Source organism: Hylobates moloch, unplaced genomic scaffold (assembly GCF_009828535.3).
Source record: "Hylobates moloch isolate HMO894 unplaced genomic scaffold, HMol_V3 SCAFFOLD_18, whole genome shotgun sequence".
Lineage (NCBI taxonomy): Eukaryota > Metazoa > Chordata > Mammalia > Primates > Hylobatidae > Hylobates > Hylobates moloch.
In genome coordinates this window covers 74,105,133-74,130,851 of record NW_026652293.1, presented here as the reverse complement: position 1 = coordinate 74,130,851, position 25,719 = coordinate 74,105,133, and the positions used below count along the sequence as shown (strand labels likewise).

The 25,719-nt window shown below is 38.2% G+C and overlaps 1 protein-coding gene across 1 annotated transcript in view; it reads right to left on the bottom strand.

The window, feature by feature from the left end:
- Nucleotides 1-25,719, bottom strand: part of KMO (kynurenine 3-monooxygenase) — a 58,078-nt gene that overhangs the window by 13,131 nt on the left and 19,228 nt on the right. Inside the window, exons 5-10 of the mRNA XM_032136344.2 lie at nucleotides 21,058-21,106; nucleotides 15,770-15,857; nucleotides 14,194-14,359; nucleotides 11,498-11,569; nucleotides 9,957-10,078; nucleotides 7,926-8,073 (exon numbers count right to left, since the gene is read on the bottom strand). Of these exons, the coding sequence (XP_031992235.1) occupies nucleotides 7,926-8,073; nucleotides 9,957-10,078; nucleotides 11,498-11,569; nucleotides 14,194-14,359; nucleotides 15,770-15,857; nucleotides 21,058-21,106 (645 nt within the window). The remainder of the gene's footprint in view (nucleotides 1-7,925; nucleotides 8,074-9,956; nucleotides 10,079-11,497; nucleotides 11,570-14,193; nucleotides 14,360-15,769; nucleotides 15,858-21,057; nucleotides 21,107-25,719) is intronic.

Here is a 25,719-nt window from a genome sequence, read left to right as displayed (position 1 = left end):
GGGAAAACCCTTTCACTTGGCTCTCACTCTTCTCTTGTTTGCTACCATGTGAGAAGTACCTTTCACCTTCCACCATAATTGTGAGGCCTCCCCAGCCATATGACACCGTGCATCCATCAAACCTCTTTTTCTTTATAAATTACCCAATCTTGGGTGTGTCTTTATCTGCAGCATGAAAACGGATTAATACACACCATTACCTGCACCACCCTGGCTAACCAGGAAGTCCTAAGTCTGTCCACATGACCAGTTAATTACTCCTACAACCAGCATTTGAAATAGCCAACACACTAAGCCTATTTATAGCCAAGGAATCAGAGTCTATGTCACTCCCCACCATCTGAGCTGGTACTGGTACCCACTGCTGGAAGACTTAAGGACAGGTCACGTTACTGGATCCCTTGAAGACATTCCCCACAGTGGCCTCAAGTGTGGCAGCCCCACTGTGTGGCTGGACCTAGAAAAGCAACAGCATACACACTAGTCTAGCTCTCAGGGACTCCTATTCCCAGGGGAAAGAAGAGTGTACCACATCAATGAAACATTCCATGGGACAAAAGAGTCTGGAGAGCAGGCCTTGAGTCCCAGATCTTTCTGCTGGTGGGAAGTTTATTTCATCAGAGTCATGTTTGCAGTGCTGGGCTCAGCAAGAAAAGTCTGCAGTTCTAACCCAATAGTCAAGCATCCCTGGTGCTCATGAAGAGTCTTGGAGAAGAGGACTTCTTTTCCTCCTCATCCGCCACTGCAAACACAGTGGGGATGGGGCTTCTCCCATGGAAGTTTGGTAAGGGTGCCCTCTAGACTGCCGTTCTGGAACACTTCAGGGTGATTGCAGCCCCACATGAGGGAGCACCCTTCAGGCTCAGGCTTGCACAAAAGGTAGAGTCAGAACTGTTTTCTACTTGGAACATCAACATTCCTGCAGATGGAAAGAGGTGCCTGTCTGATCTGAAGAGCCAGAACACTGGGTCAGGGATGTATCTGGGAGGTGGATCATTTTCTGGCTGGCCTGGCAGGGGAGGCCAGAAGGAAAGGGGGAGGAGAGGTGGCTCCCACTCTTTCCCCTGAAAAGACTTCAGTGTGTTTCACTGAGAGCTCCCCTAACCACCTCTGTCAAGGCTGAGGCCTCTGCCCACCATTTCATATTGCATTTACCCACCTGCTTTAGCCATAAATAGTTTCTGCCTAGGGATACCTTATCTACTGGCCTGAAACCTGAACTATTCAGCCCAGTAAATAAAATACTGGGGAAAAAATAAATAAATAAAAAAGTGCACATCATGGGAAACGAGATGAGCTTCAAAATATCTCTACCATTCCAACCCCATAGGAGACAGTGAACTTGTACACACACCAAGCACATTGCTACTACAACCAGCATCTGAGAAAGCCAGTCATCAAACAAAGACTCTCCATAACCAAGGAACCCACACAGAGTCTTCAAATCTGAAAGCACCAAGAGCAGAATTAGGCTACAATAAACTATACCATTAAAATCACATCCTTAACAGGGTAAAAAGGAAATTAAAGAAAAACACAGTTGAATAAAAAATAAATTTAAAAATAATTAGAAGAAATAGTCTACCCAAATTAGAAGGAACCAGAAAAATAATTCCGGTAATATGACAAAACAGATTTCTATAACAACCCCAAAAGATCACACTGGCTTTCCAGCAATGGATCCACACCAAGATGAAATCTGTGAAATACCAGATAAAGATGTCAAAACATTATTAAGTTACTCAAGAATATGCCAGAGAAAGGTGGAAAACAACCTGAAGAAATTTAAAACATTCAGAATATGAATGAAAAATTTTCTAAAGAGAAGGATATTTTACAGAAAAACCAATCAGAATTTCTAGAAATGGAAGACAAATTTAAGGAATTACAAAATGCAGTGGAGCATTTTAACAATAGGCTAGAGAAAGTAGAAGAAAGAATTTCAGAGCTCAAAGACAAGGCTTTTGAATTAACCCAATCTGACAAAAATAAAGAAAATATACTCAAAAGAAATGAACAAAGCCTCAAAGAAATATGAGATTATGTAAAATGGCCAAATCTAAGAATAATTGATGTTCCTGAGGGAGAAGAGAAAGTAAAAAGTTTGGAAACTAATTTGAGGGAATACTTTTCTGACCCTGCTGCAGATTGAGATATGCAAATACAAGAAGCTCAAAGAAGTCCTGGGAGATTCATTACAAAAAGAACATCATCAAGGTGTATAGTTATAAAGCTATCTAAAGTCAACATGAAGGAAATAATTCTAAGAGCAGTGAGGCAAAAGCATCAAGTAACTTATAAAGGAAAACTCATGCGGACCTCTCAGCAGAAATCTTACAAGTCAGCAAGGACTGGGGTCCTGTCTTCAGCCTCCTTAAACAGAATAACTGTCACCCAAGAATTTTATATCCAGCAAAACTTAGTTTCATAAATGAAGGAGAGATAAAGTCATTTTCAGACAAATGCTGAGGGAATTTTTTACTACCTAACGAGCCATACAAGAAATGCTAAAAGGAGCTCTAAATCTTGAAACAAAAGGTTGGTATGCACCAGTATAGAAACTCTTGAAAATATAAAACTCACAGAGCCTATAAAACATAACACAATGAAGAAAACAAGTATCTACGTAACAATTAACATGATGACTGAAACAGCACCTCACATCTCAATACTAATGCTGAACGTAAATGGTCTAAATCCTCCTCTTAAAAAATATAGATTGTCAGAATGGATAAAAACATCAGAAACCAAGTGTCTGCTGTCTTCAAGAGACTCACCTAACACATAAGGACTCATACAAACTCAAGGTAGAGGGGTGTAAAAAGATATTCCATGCAAATGGAAACTGAAAGAAAGCAGGGGTAGCTATTATATCAGATAAAACAGACTTTAAAACAACAGTGAAAAAAAAAAAGACAAAAAAGGCCATTACATAATGATAAAAGGATTGATCCCACAAGTAGATATTACAGTCCTAAATTTATAGGCACCTAACACTGGAGCTCCTAGATTTATAAAACAATTGCTACCAAATCTAAGAAATTAGATAGAAAACGACACAGTAATAGTGGGGACTTTAACGCTCCATTGAGATCTGTCTAGTGCTGTCAATGGAATTAACTACACTCTAGAAAGTATAGATCTAACAGATATTTACAGAACATTCTATCCAAGAACTGCAGAATGTACATTCTTCTCATCAGCACATGGAACATTCTTCAAGATAAACCATATGGTAGATCATAAAACAAGTCTCAATAAATTTTAAAAAATCAAAATCATATCCAGTTATCTTTTCAGCCTACAGTGGAAAATTAACTCAAGATTAATTCCAAAAGGAAATCTCTAAACTATACAAATACATGGAAATTAAACAATCTTCTCTTGAATGATTTTGGGGTTAACAATGAAATCAAGATGGAAATTTAAAAATGCTTTGAAATGAATGATAATAGTGACACAACATATCAAAACCTCTGGGTTACAGCAAAAACAATGCTGAAAGGAAAGTTTATAGCATTAAATGCCTACATCAAAAAGTTCAAAAAAAATCACAAATTGACAACATCATGTTACACCTCAAGGAACTAGAGAAACAAGAACAAACTAAACCCAAAGTCAGCAGAAGAAAAGAAATAACAAAGATCAGAGGAGAATTAAATGAATTTGAAACAAAAAAATACAAAAAATCAACAAGACAAAAAGTTGATTCTTTGAAAAGAGAATCAAAATCAATAGACCATTAGCTAATAGACCAGATGTACTAAAATCTCAGACTTCACCACTATATAATTCGTTCATGTAACCAAAAACCACTTGTACCCCAAAAGCTATTGAAATAAAATATATACATTAATTTAAAAACAAAATAATCTCAATAGGAATTTTTAAAAATTTCTTTAAAGAATAATAAAGATCAGAGCAAAAATGAAGTTGAGGCTAAAATATGATACAAAAGGTCAATGAAACAAAAAGTTGGTTTTTTAAAAAGATAAACAAAATCAACAAACCTTTAGCTAGACACAGAAAAAGGAGAGAAGACTCAAATAAATAAAATCAGAGGTAAAAATAGAGACACTGATACCACAGAAACTCAAAGGATCATTAGAGACTATTGTGAGCAACTACATGCCAATATATTTGAAAACCTAGAAGAAATGAATAAAGTCCTAGACACACACCAACTTACCAGGATTGAATCATAAAGAAATTCAAAACCTGAATAGACCATTAACAAGTAACAAGATAGAAGCAGTAATAAAAAGCTTCCCATCAAAGAAAAGTCCAGGACCTGATGGCTTCATTGCTAAATTCTACAAAACATTTAAAAAGGAACTAATATAGGCCGGATGCGGTGGCTCACGCCTGTAATCTCAGCACTTCGGGAGGCTGAGGTGGACGGATTGTGAGATGAAGAGATCGAGACCCTCCTGGCCGACACGGTGAAACCCCATCTCTACTAAAAATACAAAAATCAGCTGGGCGTAGTGGTGTGTGCCTGTAGTCCCAGCTACTGGGGAGGCTGAGGCAGGAGAATCGCTTAAACCCGGAGGTGGAGGTTGCAGTGGGCAGAGATCACGCCACTGCACTCCAGACTGGCAAGAGAGCGAGACTCTATCTCAAAAAAAAAAAAAATTATTCCTACTCAAATTATTCCAAAACATTGAGGAGGAATACTTCCAAACTAATTCTAAGAGGCCAGGCCTTACCATAATACCAAAACTAGACAAAGACATAACAAAAAAAGGAAACTACAGTCAATATCTCTGATAAACATAGATGCAAAGATTGTCAACAAAATGCAAGCAAACCAAATTCAATAACACATTAAAAATCCGTCATTATGATTAAGCAGGATTCATCCCAGGGTAGCAAGGATGGTTCAACAAATACAAATCAATAAAAGTGACACATCATATCAACAGAATGAAAGACAAAAACCATATGATCATTTCAATTGATGCTGAAAAAGCATTCTGTAGAATTCAACATCCCTTCATGATAAAAATTCTCAAAAAACTGGGTATAAAAGGAATATAGCTCAACATGATAAAAGCTGTATATGACAACCCCACAGCTAGTATCATACAAAATGAGGAAAAACTGAAAATCTTTCCTTTCCTCTAAAATATGGAACAAGACAAGGATGACCATTTTCACCCTTTCTTATGCAGTATAGTACTGGAAGTCCTAGCCAGAGCATTTAGACAAGAGAAAGCAATAAAGAACATCCAAATTGGAAAGGAAGCAGTCAAATTATTCTAGTTTGCAGAAAATATGACCTTATGTTTACAAAAACCTAAAGACTCCCCCAAAAACACTATTAGAACTGATAAACAAATTTAGTAAAGTTACAGGATACAAAATCAACATACAAAAATAAATAGCAATTCTATATGCCAAGAGCAAACAATCCGAAAAAGAAACCAGGAAGGTAATCCCATTTACAATAATTACAAATAAAATAAGATACCCGGGAATTAACCAGAGAAGTAAAAAATCTCTATAATTAAAACTATAAAACATTGATGAAAGAAATTGAAGAGGACACAAAAAATGGAAAGATATTCCATGCTCATGGATTGGAAGGATCAATATTGTCAAAGTGTCCATATTACCCAAGGCAATCTACAGACTTAATGCAATACCTATAAAAATACCAGTGTCATTCTTCACAGAATAGAAAGAATAATCCTAAAATTCACAGAATTTAGAAAGAATAATCCTAAAATTTATATGAAATAGAAAGAATAATCCTAAAATTTATATGAAATCACAAAAGACCCAGAATAGCCAAAGCCATCCTGAGCAAAAAGAACAAAACTGGAGGCATCACGTTACCTGACTTCAAATTATACCACAAAGCTCAAGTAACCAAAACATCATGGTACTGGCATAAAGACAGACACATTGACCAATGGAACAGAATAGAGAACCCAATAATATATCCACATTCAATTTTAGCAAAGGTGCCAAGAACACACATTGGGGAAAAGACAGTCTCTTCAATAAATGGTGCTGAGAAAACTAGATATCCATATGCAGAAGAATGAAACTAGACCACTATCTTCCACCATATACAAAAATAAAATGAAAGTGGATTAAAGACAAATCTAAGACTGGAAACTATGAAACTAGTAGAGGAAAACATTGAAGAAACCATCCAAGACAGTGGTCTGGGCAAAGATTTTCTAAGCAAGACCTCAAAAACACAGGCAGCCAAAGAAAAAAACAGACGCATAGACCTTTGGAACAGAATAGAGAACTCGGAAATAAATAGGACAAATGAGATCGTATCAAGCTAAAAAAAGTTTCTGCAAAGCAAAAGAAACAATTAACAAAGTGAAGAGATAACCCACAGAACAAAGTAAAATATTTGCAAACTACCCATCTGACAAGGGATTGATAATCAGAATATATAAGAAGCTCAAATAACTGTCAGAAAATAACGAATAATCCAATTTAAAAATTGATATTTTAAAATTGATAATATAAGTAGGCATTTCTCAAAAGAAGATAATAATATCTGATTATCAAAATAATAAAAATAATATTTAAGTAGGCATTTCTCAAAAGAAGACATACAAATGGCCAGTGGGTATATGAAAAATTGCTAAACTTCACTAATTATCAGAGAAATGCAAATCAAATCTACAATGAAATATTATCTCACTTCAGTTATAATGGCTTTGATCTGAAAGACAAGTGATAACGAATGCTGGTGAGAATGTGGACAAAGGGGAACTCTCGTTTGGTGGAAATAAAAATTAGTACAACCACTATGGAGAACAGCATGGAGGTTCCTCAACAAACTAAAAATAAAACTATTATATGTGCCAGCAATCCCACTGCTGGGTAAATATCCAAAAAGCAAGAACATCAGTATATTGAAGAGATATCTGCACTCCCATGTTTATTACAGCACTATTCACAATAACAAAGATATGGAATCAACCTAAGTGTCCATCAATGGATGAATGGATAAGGAAAATGTAGTACATATTCACAATGGAATATTACTGAGCTATAAAAAAAGAATGAAATACCATCATTTGCAACAACATGGATGGAACCAGAAGACATTAGTGAAATAAACCAGGCATCTAAAGAAAATTATCACATTATTTTTTACTCATTGAGGGAGCTAAAAAAATTAAACTTATGGAGATAGAATGATGCTCCCCAGAGACGGGGAATGGTAGTAGGGTGGAAGTGTAAAGTGGAGATAGTTAATGGATACGAAAATAGTTAGATAGAATGAATAAGATCTAGTATTTGGCATCACAATACGGTGAATGTGGTTAACAATAATTTATTATATATTTTAAAATAACTAAAAGAGAGGAATTGGGGTGTTTCCAGTGCAAAGCAATGATAAATGCTTGAGGTGACAGGTGTTTCTAATACAAAGAAATGATAAATGCTTGAGGTCACAGATACCCCAATTACCCTGATATGGTCATGTACATTGTATGCCTGAATCAAAATATTGCATGTATCACATAAATATATAAAACTAGTATATATCCATAATAATTTAAAAAATTTTAAAAATTAGATGTAAAAATGGATACGAGAGATTCTCTGTAGGTTATATGCAAAAACTATGCCATTTTACACCAGGGACATGAGCATCCATGGATTTTTGTATCCACGGGGGTCCTGGAGCCGATCCCTTGGTGATACCAAGGGATGGGTGCATTATGCTTTGTGCTTTTTTCTACCATGGATTACTGGATTGATTAATCCAAATTCTGATTAGAGTTGGTGATCAATCTAGCTACACAGCTGGTATGATTGCTGAATTGATTGTGCTTTCAGGGGTTATGTGGGGATAGTCTTAGACATATGTTTTATGTTAAGACTTGTTAGCTGAGACTGACCCAGAAGTATTTCAGGGACTTACCTAGGGAAAAAGAACTTACCGCATTCATTCCTTGCCCAAAAAATGGCACTATAGCATGAGCTGCATCTCCCAGTAGTACACAGTGAGATTTAAAGTGAAATGAAGAGCACTTTACAGATATCATGGGCTGGGCAGGCAACAGGAAGAAATCTTGCACTAGGCGTTTCCTTCAAAGGAAAATAATCCGAATGTAAAGACATCAAATTAGGTATTAAATCCTGCTAAATTCTTTCAGATTTACTAAATTAACTATCATGAAGTTTTGTTGAAAAATACCTTTTACAAGAAGAAAAGAGAAAAGGGAAAAACTGAAGTTTTTCCAGTCCTAAAATTCCGTTATTCTAATTACCTTCTTGGTCTGCAACAATGTTAATCACATTAAAAATAAAAGTTTGGCTGTATTTGAATAATTTAAATATTTCTGTATCATATATTATTAAAACTTTGTTAACATGCACCTGGGCCATGAGAGTTTCAAATACAGCAGTGGATTTTAGGTTTCCATAAAAAATTGAGCAAATGCTACTGTGCATTTGATTAGAAGACAATAAACCAAAATTGAAATTAATATGAATCTTTATGTATTTGGAAATAGATAACAGTAATAAAACTAGCATTTGGGGGATGGGAATAATTTGGTCAAATGGTACAAACTTTAAGTTAGACAGGAAGAATAACTTCAAAAGTTTTATTGTACAACATGGTGCTTATAATAAAAAACAAACAAAAAACCTAATATTTGTAAAGCATCTGTAGAAGTGTTGAGGAAGCTCTAAGTAGACAAATAGTACCTAGCCTCAAGAATCTTACATCTGGCTGGAAAGGCAAAAGATAGCCATGAAATCAGTTTGAAAGTACATAAGAGCTAATTCTGGTGTGCAGAGATTTCTCTTCACAGTTGGAGAAGGAGGGACCCATAGAGACTAAACTGGTCTTCAGGAAAGAAAGTGACTAGCAATTTTTAAAAGACCTGCTATGGGCCAGCAGTGGGTTATCCCTTTTACATAATTAGCTCATTTAATTTTCACAAATGCCCTATGGTAGATACCCATTTTAAAGGTGAAACTCAGGGAGGTAAGGGGCAGAAGCGGTACGAAAATCTTGCTCTGCTATAGACTGTTTATGCTCCCCTAACATTCATATGTTGGAATCCTAATCTCCAATGTGATGGTATTTGGAGATGGGGCCTTTGGGTGGTGATTAGGTCTTGGGAGTGGACCCCCCATTAGTGGGATTAGTGCTTTTATAAAAGGGACCCCAGAGAGATCCCATGCCCCTTCCAGCATGTGAAGACACAGCAAAAAGACTGTCATCTATGAACCAAGAAGTGGGGCATCACCAGACATCGAATCTGCTAGTGCCTTGATCTTACACTTCTCAGCCTTTAGAACTGTGAGCAATACGTTTCTGTCATGTATAAGCTATTGAGTCTATGGTAGTTTTATTATGGCTCACTGAACTGACTAAGGGCTATTCTCTGTAGCATTGCGCTGCCTTCATGAAGACATCGTTGGAGGTGTCTAGATAGACAACTTAATATGCACCAAGCCTTCTGCTGAATGATTTATAGACATGATCTCATTTAGTCCTCATAACAACCCTTTGGGATAGGTTCTATTATTTATCAACCTTTTCCCATGAGTGGAATATGGGAAAGCTTACGTGTCTAGTAAGTGTAGGATCCAAGACCTGAGGCTGCCTGATGTATCTGCTGTGCCAAAGATTTGTGTATCTACCAGTAGAAAACAGTTCAGCCAGTTCCTGTGGCGCGCCAAGCCCCAAGGAGCCTGAGGAGCCTGCATAAGATGCACAAAAGCCTTGGGACATTGGTGGCTCATCTTTCCTGGAGGAACTGGCCACGACAAGGGTGTTTTTCAGAATTCGTGCTTGCAGCACAATATCCACTTAGACTTTTGCTCTAATGTAGGTTTCTGTCCAGGTTACTGCATGATCCATCGTGTTTAACCCAAACTGAAATCAGGTGCAAAACCTTTATTTGAATTTGGAATAATTCAAACAAATGGAGCAAAAGGCACATCTTGCAACTTACTCTCCAATTAGAGGGATGGCATCTGGAAAGTATTTCTGGAAGAAATCTACCACATCATTACTGGTTAGAAGTTTTTCAAACTCTTCAAAGGGCATGAACAAAGTACATGTGAATGATTTGTTCTGTGAGAAGAAGAGAAACAGAGTGAAAGGGGATGGGGGCCAAGTGATGCTGGCACTGTAGGTAGGTCTCGAAATCACAAGACTTCTTGCTGTGATCAGGGAGCTTTTGGAAGGAATGTCCAAGCAGACAGGAAAGGCACTGTCACTTTGTTCCCCTGCTCCCAAAGAAAAGCTCTGCCACGTCCCAGGGGTGCTCTCCAGCTTCTTTGATTATTTAGACAATTTCTATATTGTAAACTCTCCATTTTCACACAGCAAATACTACACTCTTCTTTTTTTTTTTTGAGATAGAGTCTCACTCTGTTGCCCAGGCTGGAGTGCAGTGGGGCGATCTCAGCTCACCGCAACCTCTGCCTCCCAGGTTCAAGCGATTCTCCTGCCTTGGCCTCCTGAGTAGCTGGGATTACAGGAATGCACCGCCACACCCGGCTAATTTTTTGTATTTTTAGTAAAGACGGAGTTTCTCCATGTTGGGAAGATTGGTCTGGAACTCCTGACCTCAGGTGATCCACCCACCTTGGCCTCCCAAAGTGCTGGGATTACAGGCATGAGCCACCATGCCCAGCCTACACTCTTTAAATTACTAATAGGTCAGTTAGATTTGACATCTCTTTTTCTTCCTTTTAGGATTGCATTACTAGGCCCTGGACCCCAGGACAGATACCAGCAGAAAGAAAAAGACCCCAACCAGAGACACAGCTATATCTACCTAGGAAAAAAGTCTTTCTAATGAAAGAAAAGCCATGCTGTCTTTCTTTTTTGAAACAGGGTCTTGCTTTGTTGTCCAGGCTGGAATGCAATGGGATGATCATGGCTTACTGCAGCTTCCATCTTCAGGACTCAAGCAATCCTCCCACCTCAGCCTCCTGAGTAGTTGGGGATGCGCGTGTCACCATGCCTGGCTCTTTTTTTTTTTTTTAGTAGAGGCAAGGTCTTGCTATGTTGGCCACACCAGTCTTGAACTCCTGAGCTCAAGCAATCCTCCCGCTTTGGCCTCCCAAATTGCTGGGATTACAGGTGTGAGCCGTTGCGCCCATCCCCACGCTCTCTTTTGATAATGCATATTCCAATGTACTACAGACCTTAAAGGCTGAATCGATTCCTAATAGATAACCTAAATCTCTTCGGCTTTACTGGGAGGGCCATTTCCTCCTAAATTGTCTTTAGTGGCAATGACAGGCACCACCACATATAAACTCTTGTTATCCATTCATGTAAGTTAAATCTCCTTTCCAAAGTAAATCATTAGAAATCCTTCAGATTTTTCCTCAGTAATCCCAAAGTTTCAAAGCTATAATCACTAAACAGATTAAACAATGAAGTGATCAATTAGGTATATACATTCTAAGTACAAATGTAAGTAATAAACAACATTAATTACAAATGCAAAATTACAGTTGATAAAAAATTCTATATTACCATGTTAGGAAGTGCAATCATCATAAAGGTATTTCTAGGCCAAATATGCAGATAATTAGGTTCCATGGCATACTGCAGAAAAAATAATATATGATTGATTAGTGCATTCATATAGCAAACCTATAAAACGGACTCAGCTTTATAATAGTTTCCACAGTAATTAAAACCAGTAGCATCTACACGATGATATGCACATCTATTGCTACATAAAATAGAAGTTGTCTTAGAAAACACTTTGTGTTCTGTCTTTATAAACTCAACCTTAGGTAGGTTTTTGATACCAGGTATAATTCAAGATTTCGGCATACGTGCATGTGTGTGTATGTGTAAGGAAAAAGACAGAGAGAGAGAGAACATCTTATGTTCTCAAATCTTGAATCATACCTGGTATAATTATACCTGGTATATATGTACACACACATACATTATATATATTTATATAATTTTTTTTTTTACTTTATCTTTTGCCTTATTTCAGAACTTATCTATACTGGACAGAAAGGTCTTACATTTAAATTTCATGAGCCAAACCAAAATTTTAGAAACAAGCTTCTTATCATTTGTTTCCTATAACATAAATAATAGAGAAGAGTCTTATCTCTTTAGTGGTCCTCTGTAATTACTATTAATACAATAACAGCCTGAATAAGTATTAATTGCTTGGGTAGATCAATTGACCCAAAGACCCAAGTGACCCACGTTTTTGAAGGTTCTCAGGGGTATTATATACATAGAAATATGCAATCAATTTTCCAATTATTTCAAATTTGTATTATTTTCTACGGATGTTTTGAGAGCACCTTCCATGTATAGCTTACATAGTAAGAATACTGAAAAAACAGCATAGTCTTGGAGCTGACATTTTTACACTGTATCATAGTTATTTGTGTCTTAGGTGAAGGGACTGTGTCTTCCTTGTTTTTTTAGCCTCAGACTCCCAAAGAAAGCCCAACACACAGACACAGGAATGAGTATGTGCATAACTCTTGACCTTACAGGGCAATCCAATAGGCAAGAGGAATACATATGAAAAGCAATTATTTCGCTTTAACAGTAATGCTGGTGGTAGAAAGCCATTTACCCAATCTCTTGCCCCCACTCCAACCATCAGAAGAGCGCAAGTGTCTATTTCATACATTACATTAAGAACCAAAGAAAAAACAGACACAAAGAGAAATAGAGAAAGTCTCACAAAGACTGTTTTTGGGCCATGTCAAAATGTTCCCATGTCTGAGTCACATTGCTATGCCTAAACAATGTTCTTAAAAGAGTGGAGATATTTTTTAAAACCATCAGTTATTACTATTTATTATGTATACCTAGAAAATAAAGGGCTTTCTTAAATCTACTTTAGCAAGCACAGTTCTTCTTAAGTCTGGAACAATTTTTCAACAGCATTCTGTTATCCTATATCCAGAGTTATCAGATTCTGGGCCATGAGAACAGAAGCTATCTGAAAACCAGTACAATAAGTACTAAAAAATTAGCAAATACATTTTGACCATGAAGATGAAACAGAAAGGTAATGAAATGTGAAAATATGGATTTTACTGGCAGATATTTAGTATTTAACAACACTATCCCATATTGACTAGCTATTTTACACTTGTCTGGATTTCAGAGGATAGATTAAATCAGCATCTTAAAAATGTATGCTTTATATGCAAATCAAGTATTTAATGTTGTTTGCATATCCATGCTTATAAGCCAATATCCTTATTGTTTCTGTTAGCATTTTTTTCTTAAGTTCCTACACTTATTTGCTTATGACAACATGAAAAAATTACATACCACTTATTTGCCTCCAGTCACATATGGTTTAACCAGGAAATGAGAAAAACACAATAGAAATCACTTTACAACAATTTTCTAGTCATTTTATTTAATAACTATTATTTGATTTAATCATACTTATAAGAACCCCCGATTGTCAGTATACTGAAGGATTCATCATCAACCTGTTTTTTTCTCCCAAGAGAACATAGACAAATGATATTATTCAAATCCTTTATGTGTTTCCAGTAGGAGGGTTGTAACTTCCCCCTTCCCTTCCCCCTTCCCTCCTCCCCCCCCTTCCCCTTCCCTTCCCTTCCCTTCCCTTCCCTTTCCCTTCTCCTTCCCTTCCCTTCCCTTCTCCTTCCTTCCTTCCTTCCTTCCTTCCTTCCTTCCTTCCTTCCTTCCTTCTTTCAAGACAGGATTGGGCTATGTTGCTCAGGACAGAGTGCAGTGGCATGATCTCGGCTCACTGCAGCCTTGACCTCCCGGGCTCAAGAAATCCTTCCACCTCAGCCTCCCAAGTAGCTGGGACCACAGGCGTGTGCCACCATCCCTGGATAATTTTTGTGTTTTTTACAGAGACAGAGTCTCCCTATGTTGCCCAGGTTGGTCTTGATCTCTTGGGTTCAAGCGATCCTCCTGCCTTGGCCTCCCAAATTGCTGGGATTACAGGCATGAGCCACTGTGCCCAGACTGCTCCTTTCTTTTTCACTCCAGAAAGCATATCCAAAAAGAAAGGACTTGAGAATTGTATTATTAAAAATATACCCATGCATCCAATTTATTATTAATTACAAAGTTCTTGTGATAGGCCTCAAAATGGATCAAGACATGCTGCTGAGAATGACTGCATTAGAATATGCATTTGTGCTCATGAAGCAAGGGTTGTGGGAAGGGGTTGAGAAAGGGCAAGGACTTACATCTCTGTTCTTAGGTGGAATAGTCAACTCCATGTACCCATGAGGAATGTACTGCTGACTGTAATCAAAACGAGGTTTCTTCATCAGGTGAGATCTGACAGTTGAATAGGCTCCATCACATCCTACAATGAGGTCACAAGTGACATCTTTGGGAACTTTGTCAGATCTGAAAAATAGAACAAAACATCCAAAAGAAAAATATGTCTAGTGGTGAAAATGATGATGTACCTCTGGGTATGAGAAGTAGTGGCTCCATAGATAACTTAGAAAGCTCACTTTTACATGTTTGACTTGGAGCTTTGAGTTAATAGATGTAACATTTAGATGAAAACACTTGTCCCAGTCATATGTTTGCTTATGAGAATAACACAACACCATACTGATGAATAAAGACATGGTAGGCCACAGAAGTGTGACAGGATTTGAGACTTCTGCATGAAGGAGGAGAATCTTGAAAACAGGGCAAATGTTCCAAGTGTACAAATGAATGTACGAACAACCACAGGATTTTCTAAGAACAATGCATTTGGCTTGAGCACAGATATTAGAAGAAAAGCTTAAGAAAAGAATACAAGGTAGGGAGAGAAAGGAAGAGGAAAAGAAGAGAATCTTGAATGTTAAGATAAAAGATTTTAAAACATTATTCTGGCAAAAGGGAAACTGAAATTATCTATTAGGGGAATGATGTATGAAGAGCTGCAATTTAAGAAAACTTCCTTGGCAGTTTGAAGTGAAGGCAGAATGCCAAAGGGAGCAGAAAACAGGGATGAGATGATGGCAACACATTATATTACATGTGCAGGGATGAGAGCCTGAAGTACTGTCCTGCAGCTAGAAGGAGGAAGACAGGCTCTGAAGCCAGCAGAAAGTAGGAGAGATAGGGGAGTGTTATAGATTTAATGGGAGAGGACAGGGGAAAGAACACATCATGAATGATTCTAATTATTCAGGCATTAGTTCTGGGTAAGTCAAGAATGGGATATGATTTGGGAGAAGTAGGTGATCAAGGTTTTAGGTGTGTTTGAGATAATGGCAAGATGTTCCAGCAAGGATGTTTGATAAGAAGTTAACATAAATTGATTTGAGCTTCTGTAAGGATTTAGAACGAAGAAAGAGGCTTGGACTGGAAATGTTCATCTTGGAGATGTGTTTGTTGAACCCATGAGTGTGGATCCGTAGCATATCGCGAGAGTGGGATACGAGGCTTGGAACTTTAGAGGAAATAGAATCATCCAAGGAAAGGCAGAGAAATAGCACCTGGAAAGAAAACAGGAGGAGAGCAGTGGAGGGTCACGTCTATTTGAGAGAGGAGAGAGTTTGAAGCACATTAGAGTCACCAGTGTGGAATACAGTACAGGAGGAAGGTGAGCGAGTGTGAGAATTAAGAATTACTGGCATTGGTGTTCAGATGGCCATCAGGCCCTATTTGCAATCTAAAATTCCTTGAATCTAGAAACTGTTTGGATGATCCTTTCAATAATCTTTTAACTCTTTCAAAAGAGCCAACAAAGTTTATGGATACAATTCTCCACTCCCAGCTTTCACCTCTGAAGTCCAAAACCTGACCCATAGTTACCCAAGCACTGTGATCATTCCTTCCTCTGGGTTACATTTCAACAGCCTGTGGTTAAAGTGCATTTTCACATTGGGGTATTTCTCAGCAGCTGAGGAAATGGAGAAAGAGACAAACGGAAATGAAATTTCAATTCTTACTTCACTTAATCAAATTGAAATACTAATTGTTTTCTGGGAACAGTATGGTAGAGAATTTTATTTAACAATGTAAAAATAAGTTCACTTAAATGGTAATTTGACAACTGTTTGGTAACTATTTCAGTAAAATTTGGTAGTAAAACAGATGAATAAAAATCAATTATCCTCATCTCAAAAAGAAAACATCCAACTGATTCCATTGTGCAAACTCTTGCATTGCTGTAATTATTAGCACCCTGGGAAAGAAGCAAGCATCACATATTTCAGAAGTCGCCTCTAATCCGAGGCTTTGTTGTGACTGGAAATATTCAGTCAAACTCCTTTCCTCATGCTATGCATGTCTCTATATCTCTTTTTAGCTAGTTTTCTGGAATTCTGATTGAAGTTGTCACAAATAGAGATCGTTGATTTTAAATCTCTTTGCAATCAAACACGGGATAGTTAGGGGGAAAATGAGTAAGAAGCTTTGAAACCTCTCAATAAACTGAAACAAATTATTTTCATAATTTTCTGTTTTGCCTGCTAGCACTCGAGAATTGAGTGAATTTCAATTTATGAACTATTAATTATGTCCTTGTTACAACAGCAAAATATGATTTTGTCCCTATTAATGCTCATGTATTCATCTATAAATATAGCCTATTTATTGTTCTTAAAGGTATAAATCAGAATACAGGTGTTAGAGCTGGAATAGACCTCAGAGATGATTTAGTTCGAAATCCTTCATCTTAAAAAGGGAGTAACTAAGATTCTGGAAGTAAAGGTAAAATGCCTGAGATCACACAAAGTGAAAAAATTAAGGACCAAGCTCATCAAGTTGTATACATTAATTATGTACAGTTTTTTGTATGTCAAAAAAGTAAGTAAAAGGAATGTTGAATTTGAAAAAAATAGGGAAAATAAGGCAGGAGTTCTATTCCTGCCTGTACTTATCTCCCTTTTTCATCTCAATCTTGTCTTATTTTACTCTTTTTTGTTTCAGTTTGATTTGGGGTTTGAAGATTTTAACTTTCTTGCAAAATCTGAGAGACCCTAAACCAAAGAAATTCATCTATGTATAAGAAGTAGTTTAGCAAATAACTTTGAAGTAATCAGAATTGACCTGCTATACCAAGGATATATTTTAGAAACATAACATGTGTTTGCGAAATAAGCTTTTTAAAAAATTATGTTTATTTTTTCCATAAGTATATAGTATTACATCCTAAATAATTTTTTTGTAGAACGTTAGTCCTGGGATATACTCCCTAAAAAAACTGTTCTGTTGTCAAAGACTAGAGTCATGCTGAATACTCTGTCTTGGGCTGTGCTGCCCTGGTGTCCAGCCACATGTAGCGTTTGAGTGCTTGGAGTGTGGCTATCCTAAATTGAGATGTGTCGCCTGCGTTGGATTTTGGCAAATTAGAACAAAAAGTACTCATAAAAAGAATGACAGTGAATAACTTTCTGATATTGATTACATCTTGAAATAATATTTTGGATATATTGGGTTAAAATATCTTTAATTTTTTTTTTGAGACAGAGTTTCACTCTTGTCACCCAGGATGGAGTGCAATGGCACGATCTCAGCTCACTGCAGCCTCCACCTCCAGGATTCCAGAGATTCTCCTGGCTCAGCCTCCTGAGTAGCTGGGATTACAGGTACCCACCAACACGCCCAGCTAATTTTTATATTTTTAGTAGAGAAGGGTTTTCACCATGTTGACCAGGCTGGTCTCGAACTCCTGGCCTCAGCTGATCCACCCCCTTCGGCCTCCCAAAGTGCTGGGATTACAGGTGTGAGCCACTGTGCCTGGCCTAGGTTAAAATATCTTATTAAACATAACACCACCTGCTTCTTTTTTTTTTTTTTTAACATGGTTAGCATAAATTTGAAAAGTATACACGTGCCTGGTATTTGTGGCCACATGTTGGACTGTGCTGCTTTGGAAGATCCACAATGCAGACCAAGAATATAATAAAAGCCCTGAGAAGTACTATAAGAAAACTTGTTTGATGCAGGATTTGTCAAACTTATTTGGCCACATATCCTTTGTCTGTTTGCTTTGGCTTAATAATTACTAACATCTCACAGAACGGCGGATGAACCATGAAACAATCCCGCATGAAATGCCGACGCAGGGAAATCATGTAGCGACAATGTTTTCAGAGGGAGGTTGTGAAGTTAGGGAGAAATGAGCATTTACAATTGATTAAATGTGTGGAATGAAAACCTCCCACACTTGATGCCTTGTAAAGAAAGAATGAACTTTATATGCCCAACAAAGTCTAAGAGTGAAGAGATTCAGCATTCATTTTATTGATGTATTTATGGCATTTATGAAATTGTTTGCCATGCAGCACATTCCTAATGAAAGACAATTTGGGGAACTTCTGGTGTGTACACCAAGATTGTACCTTTCCCATGTTTTAAGTTCCTTAGTATTAGCAGATGTTTTATATATAATATTGGAGGCAGAAGTCATAATAATTAAAAGCATGGACTTTGGAATAAACAGACTCAAATTTAAATCCAGATTCTACCACTTATTAACAGTGTGATCCAAGCTCTCTAAGCCTCCATTTCACCATCTATAAAACGGAAATAAAAGTAATTTCCCCCTCGTAGAGTTGTTGGAAGGGTTATGCAAATCTATGCATGTAAAACACTTAACATAGAGCTTGGTGCTTCAATGAATGTTTGCTATTATTTTTATCTTGATAAATTGAGAGGATTTTTGAAAGACGATGTCATAGGTCTGCTATACTGCTTTTCATAAAAGCTGTTTTGTGGAATTTTCTTGTCGTTGTTTTGTTTTGATTATTTAGAGTTGACGTCTTGCTCTGTGGCCCAGGGCTGGAATGCAGTGGTGCAATTATACTCCTGGGCTCAAGCCATCCTCCCTCCTCAGCCTACCAAGATGCTGGGATTACAGATGTGAGCCACCACACCCGGCTTGTTCATTTGCTTTCTTGAGATCAACCTGAATATACCTAGCAAACTGGCTCCACTCCACGCATCTACCCATCCAAAAGGCAGTCTGACAAATATAACTAAAGAAATACAATCAATAATAATACTAAACCCTATTTCTTGTATCTGGTGAATCAACTAAAGTGAAATTCCTCATAGCCCTCCTCATCCCAGTTTAATCCCATTAGATTCAATTACATTCAGTAGATATATTGAGGAGATTGTGGAGAAACAAAGATAAATCATGTACAGCCTCTGTTTAAAATCAGAGTCTACTGGGCTCCATCACGAGGGACTAGTTTAAAAGATAGTAGAAATATTAAGTGCCATGCTTTGCTGGGAGTCAATCCGTTTAATACAAATGCTGAAGGGAGGAAAAGCAACTACAATGTAGGCTTAAACTTAGTAAGGGATACATGGGGTGTGACTGGATCAACTATGCAAGCTACAAATTTAATTTGTAATCCAATGGCTTCTCCATGAATAGGTAAGCTTTTTTTAGTTACACAAATTCAAAACTTCAGGGTTATTTTTACACCTTTCTCTTTCTCAACTTTCTATATCCCCTATCTATCGATTTGTTCTCTTATAAATATCACGAATCTACACCCTACTCTCCAGCTACATTACTATAGCTTTATTCTTGGGCCCTTCTGTGCCCAGAGATTATGGAAACACCTTGAAGATTGCAACCTTTTCTCAGTCTTCACACTATGGCTTTTCATCTCTCTAAAAGACAAATCTTTATTATTATTATTATTATTATTTTACTGGGACTGAGTCTTGCTCTGTCAGCCAGGCTGGAGTGCAGTGGCATGATCTCAGCTCACTGCAACCTCCGCCTCCTGGGTTCAAGCAATTCTCCTGCTTCAGCCTCCCGAGTAGCTGGGATTACAGGCATGTGCCACCACACTCAGCTAATTTTTTTTTTTTCTTTTTGTATTTTTTAGTACAGACAGGGTTTCACCATATTGGCCAGGCTGGTCTCGAACTCCTGACCTTGTGATCTGCCTGCCCTCACCTCCCAAAGTGCTGGGATTACAGGCGTGAGCCACCAGGCCTGGCCCAAAAGGCAAATCTAATTGTGTCACTTTGCAAATTGTTTGAGTTCATCTATCGTTCCATTAGAGTGTGAGTTCTTCATCAGCGTGAACACTCATTCACTCAGTGCCTAGGAGACCGTGGGGATTCAGTATATGTTGAACAAATGATTTCAATTCAGAGAATTGTCAGTGAAGTGGGTGCTAGCACCTGTAATCCCAGCTACTCTGGAGTCTGAGGTGGGAGAATCACTTGAGCTAGGAGTTCAAGACCAACCTGGACAACATAGAAAGACTCCGCCTTTAAAAAAAATTTAAAAAATTAGTTGTATGTGGTAGCATGTGCCTGTAGTCCCAGCTTCTCGGGTGGCCAAGGTGGGAAGATAGCTTGAGCACAGGAGTTTGAAGTTACAGTGAGCCATGATTGCACCACGGCACGCCAGTCTAGGTGACAGCAAGACTTCGTCTCTAAAAACTTTAGGCAATTGATATTTTCAAGAAGGACTTCGTTTATTTATTTCTTTTTTTGAGACAGGGTCTCGCTCTGTTGCCCAGGCTGGGAGTGCAGTGGCACAATCACATCACTCGTATCTCACTGTAGCCTCGACCTCCCTGGCTCAAGTGATCCTTCCACCTCAGGCTCTTGAGTAGCTGGGACTATAGGTACATGCTTCTACACCCAGCTAATTTTTTATTCTTTGTAGAGATAGGGTCTCTCCATGTTGCCCAGGCTGGTCTCAAATTCCTGGGCTCAAGCGATCCTGGCCTCACCCCCTCAGAGTGCTGGGATTACAGGCATGAGCTATCATACCTAGCTTCAAGAAGGACTTTGTAATGTACATAGTCTTGCTCTTCGTAACCCATAAAAAGGAGAAGCACAGCATTAGGAGATATACCTAATGCTAAATGACGAGTTAATGGGTGCAGCAAATCAACATGGCACATGGATACATATGTAAGAAACCTGCACATTGTGCACATGTACCCCAAAACCTAAAGTATAATAAATAAATAAATAAATAAATAAATAAATAAAAGCCTGCAATTATGAAATGAAAAAAAAAAGGAGAAGCAAACAAATCCAATAAATCATATGACAAGGTTAGTGTCATGTGCTTTACTCAAAATGACAGCTGGTGAATCAAACATTAGACTTACCAGTCAATAGATCCTTGTTTAGATTTTCTCTGCTTACAGAAAGAATATACTGCAAGAAAAGTAGAGTAGATACTGTTTGTTTCTGGTGAATGGACAAATATAATTCTAAGTTATTCACTCAGCAATAAAACATATTTATTATTTAGCAGAGGGTTGCAAGCTTAGTTTTATAACCATTTCACTAAGTGACCTTTGATTTTTTTGTTTAAAAAAGAACACTTTAACCAAACACATACAATATAATATCCAAGTTTACACTTAGGCTTTTTCAAAGTTTAATACTTTAAAAATCAAATCCTTCTCTTATAGCTAAAATATAATTTTCATCAAGAGAGTTCTGTTTTAAAAACACATCATAAATGTAATATTTTCAGCTTAGGTCTCCAAATTTAGCTCTTAGAAAAACTTCAGTCATGACAGTATCACTAGAATCAAAGTGCTATTTCCCGAAGAGACAACTTTGAAGGATTTCATTTCTATGTAAAAGGTGCGTGTGTGTGCACGTGTGCATGTGCATGTGCATGTGTTCTTGTGTGTGTGTTTGTGTGTGTTTGTGTGTGTGCGCATGTGCGTGTGCGTGTGTATGCATGTGTTTGTGTGTGTGTTTGTGTGTTTGTGTGTGTTTGTGTGTGCGTGTGTTTGTGCGTGTGTGTGCGTGTGTGTGCGTGTGTGTTTGTGTGTGTTTGTGTGTGTGTGTATGTGTTTGTGTTTGTGTGTGCATGTGTGTGTTTGTGTGTGTGCATGTGTTTGTGTGTGTGTGCACGCTTGTGTGTGTGTGTTTGTGTGTGTGTGTGTGTGTGTGTGTGTGTGTTGGTTGTGGTAGGGATGAAGATTGATAGGAATAGGACCAGTCCTTGCATGGAACATGTGTTGGTTGTTTCTGACTTTATAGGACAATTCAGCAAAGCTGACCCTCCCCTGAGGCAAGGTAGGCACAGTGCCTATGGGCCTACAATACTTTTTTTTTTTTTTGAAACAGAGTCTTGCTCTGTTGCCCAGGTTGGAGTGCAATGGCGAGATCTCAGCTCACTGCAACCTCCACGTTCCGGGTTGAAGTGATTTTCCTGCCTCAGCTTCCTGAGTAGCTGGGATTACAGGTGCCCGCCACCACACCCAGCTAATTTTTTTTTTTTTTTTTTGTATTTTTAGTAGAAATGGGGTTTTGCCATGTTGGCCAGCCTGGTCTCGAACTCCTAACCTCAGGTGATCCACCAACCTTGGCCACCCAAAGTACTGGGATTACAGGGATGAGCCACAGTGCCCGGCCACTTTTTTCCTTCTGATTTAAAAATACACTAAAATCAAAACATTTTTATGGACTCTTAAAAGTATTGTAAAAATGTTTTGATTTTAGTGTATTTTTAAATCAGAAGGAAAAAAGTGGCCGGGCATGGTGGCTCATCCCTGTAATCTCAGCACTTTGTGAGGCTGAAGCAGGCCGATCACTTGAGGTCAGCAGTTTAAGACCAGCCTGGCCAACATGGAGAAACCCCGTCTCTACTAAAAATACAAAAACAAGCCAGGCGTGGTGGCACATGCCTGTAGTCACAGGAAACTGAGGCAGGAGAACTGCTTGAACCCAAGAGGCAGAAGTTGCAGTGGGCCGAGATTGCGCTACTGCACTTCAGCCTGGATGACAGAGTGAGTGAGACTCTGTCTCAAAAAAAGAAAGAAAAAGAAAGAAAGGGAAAAAAGAAAAATGTTAAGTATTAGATAATAAAAAATATGTAATAATAAATCCAGCCTGGATTTTATTAATCTTTATACCAATGAACCCATAAAATCTAATTTTTAATATTTATCATTTTTCTAGAAAAGGAGCCCGTGGAGGCCAAAGTGCCCGCCTGGGGCCCATTAAAGTCATAATGCAAGCTGACAATTCAGGGTGAATCTATTCTTTAAAATTTTAAAGCATATAATTTTCCAAATTGTGGGACATAACAAATATTTTTAACACATATATACTAATTTATAAATCTTCACCTCATCCAAAAATAGAAGTATACATTAGCAGCTAAATCTATACTTGGTGTAAAAATAACTTGGTCAGTGGCAATGACGAAGAGGAAATTCCGGTCTTTGTATAATTTAAAATGAACAGAAACATCTTCATTCTCTGCCTCAGAGCTAGGTTATTAATAGACTGTATTTCAACAGAAATCAAACTTGCTATTTAAATTATGTTAGGGAACATTCAAATTATAAAGGTTTTTTAATTTTTAATTTTTTAAAAATTTTTGAGACAGGGTCTTTCCGCTCCCCAGGCTGGAGTGTAGTGGTGTGATCATGGCTCACTGCAGCCTCAACCTCCCGGGCTCAAGCGATCTTCCCACCTTAAGTCTCCCAAGTTGCTGGGACTACAGGCGCATGCCACCATGCCCGGCTAATTTTTAAATTTTTTTATAGATACAGGGTCTTGCCATGTTGCCCAGGGTGGTTTTGAACTCCTGGGCTCAAGCAATCCACCTACCTTGGCCTCCCAAAGTTCTGGGATTACAGGTGTCAGCCACTGTGCTTGGCCCGAATTGTGAAGATTAATTTACATGGGGAAAATATTTTCTTTCCACATCAGTCATCTGGGAACTGATAGACTTGTCAGCCCTGCAGGAACACCAGAATGTCCCTTTCTAGTCTACTCCATATCTTTGGACAGTATTATATCATAAGCAAATATTTGAGTCGTTCCCATCAAGTCTTACTTCTCCAATATTTATTCTACAAGATTGGTCTGATAAAGAATAAATAAGAATAAAGAAGTCAAGCGCTATAAAGTGGCCTCTATAACCAAAAAGATAATAGTAAAACCTAAAAAAGGTTAGATATATCCTTTGGAGATCTGTAAGACATTAGTTGTAGTACTGACTACCTCAGACATATTAGAAAAAAAAAGTTTATTTTCTCTATTCTCAATGCCTTCAAATGAGAATGTTTTCTACTAAGGGGGAGCCATTTCTCTATTTTGAGCATAAGAGGTTAGGTTAGGATTCAGAACTGAGGAGCTCTGACCTGCTCTGTATATTAGGGAATATTTTGACAGTTTCCAGGGCAATTTGAGGAGAAGATGGGAGGACCCAGCAAGACAAGAAGAATCTGGACATCACATTGGAGAAAGTTCAAAAGAAAAATCAGCTGAAGGAGGGAGGCCAGGGAAGGGCGTCAGAAAGGATTCTGGAGGTCAAAATTTGCAGATTAGAGATTTCTAAATCATTGCCCGTGCCATCCACAAGGAGGTCTCTTCATGACCCGTAGGTCTTCAGCAGACTCATGCATCTTTTGAGTGAGTGTTGTCTGTGGGAGTTGGTGGAGGAGGTATATTTCAAATCTGGACCTCATGGTACATGGCCAATACCAGGTGAGAGGGAGAGGAGTACCAAGAGGCAAAGGAGGCCAAGAGAACGTGGGCTCCCCAGGGATGTGAAGAAATGCCAGAGTCATGGGAATGGCTTTGTGCTCCCACAGGCTGTGGAACTAACCAGGTAAAGCAATTTTATGCAGTTCTTAAAGGGCAAGGAGGCTACCATATTTGAGAAATAAAAGTGACGATAAAGAAAAACTGAAGTATGTGGGGCCCCTGTAAATTTTGCATAAACTCAGTTCTTAAGAATTGAGAAGTAGCAGGAATGATGCGAGAGGGGCCGTTTCCTCCTTGTAATGCATTGAAGGCCGCAAAATGGGAACTCACACCAACGCTTTCACTCTCTTGGGAAATGTATGCACGCTCTTTCTCTCTCTCTCTCTCTCTCTCTCACACACACACACTCACACTCACACACACACAGACAAGGTGGTGGGGGTGATGGTGTCAGCTCCAAGTCCCTCTCCTCATTTAGCTTTTCTGATACTTGAACCGTGTCTTATCTATGGATACATTATTCGTTCAGTCTCTGAAGCGGGGGCGGCTATGATGACTTGGCCTTCCTCAGGACACTCCTTGTTAATGCAAGTGAACAGTGAGACGATTACGTTGATTTCACTCTCAACTCAGTGAAAGAAGTAAACACCCGGAAGCTCGTTAGAAATGTAGAACCTGCGCCTCCACCCCAGTCCTAATGAATCAGACTCCGCATTTTAACAGGATCCCAGGTGAGTTTGAGAAGCACAGGTCTAGTTTCAATGAGGGCTCTGCTGAGGGTCAGAGATTTAGAAGAATATGAATCTCACTCAGACTCTGCACTTCATAAAAGGAGGCATGGCTGGTTAAAAATAAAGCAAGTTGGAGTTTTTCTCTTGTCGATGGATGTTTGCTGCATTCATTTTCTCTCAAGAAACAGAATCAGAAGGTCTAATTAGATAAAATACAAATACATATTTCCCCTGTTCTGTGTGTTACTGTGTGAAAGATAAGGAAAGCACAGAGCAGGATAATGAGTCTCCTTTCATAAACTCTCCATCATCATCTGGCCTCTGTTGTTTTAGAAATCACGTAGTACTGAAAGCATTTCTGGATCATTCTATACATTCTATTATAAGCCCAATTTTGAGCAAGAGGGTGAGTTAGGGAAGGGCAACAGCATCATGAAACCTTCTAGATTGTTCTTGTACATTATGCTTGATGACAAATAAGATAGTCATCATCTCTATCTAATTGAAAAGGAGAAAAGAAGGAAATGGTGTCCCAGGTAGCAGGGCAGCGCAAAGGGAGAAATGACACAATAAGAACAG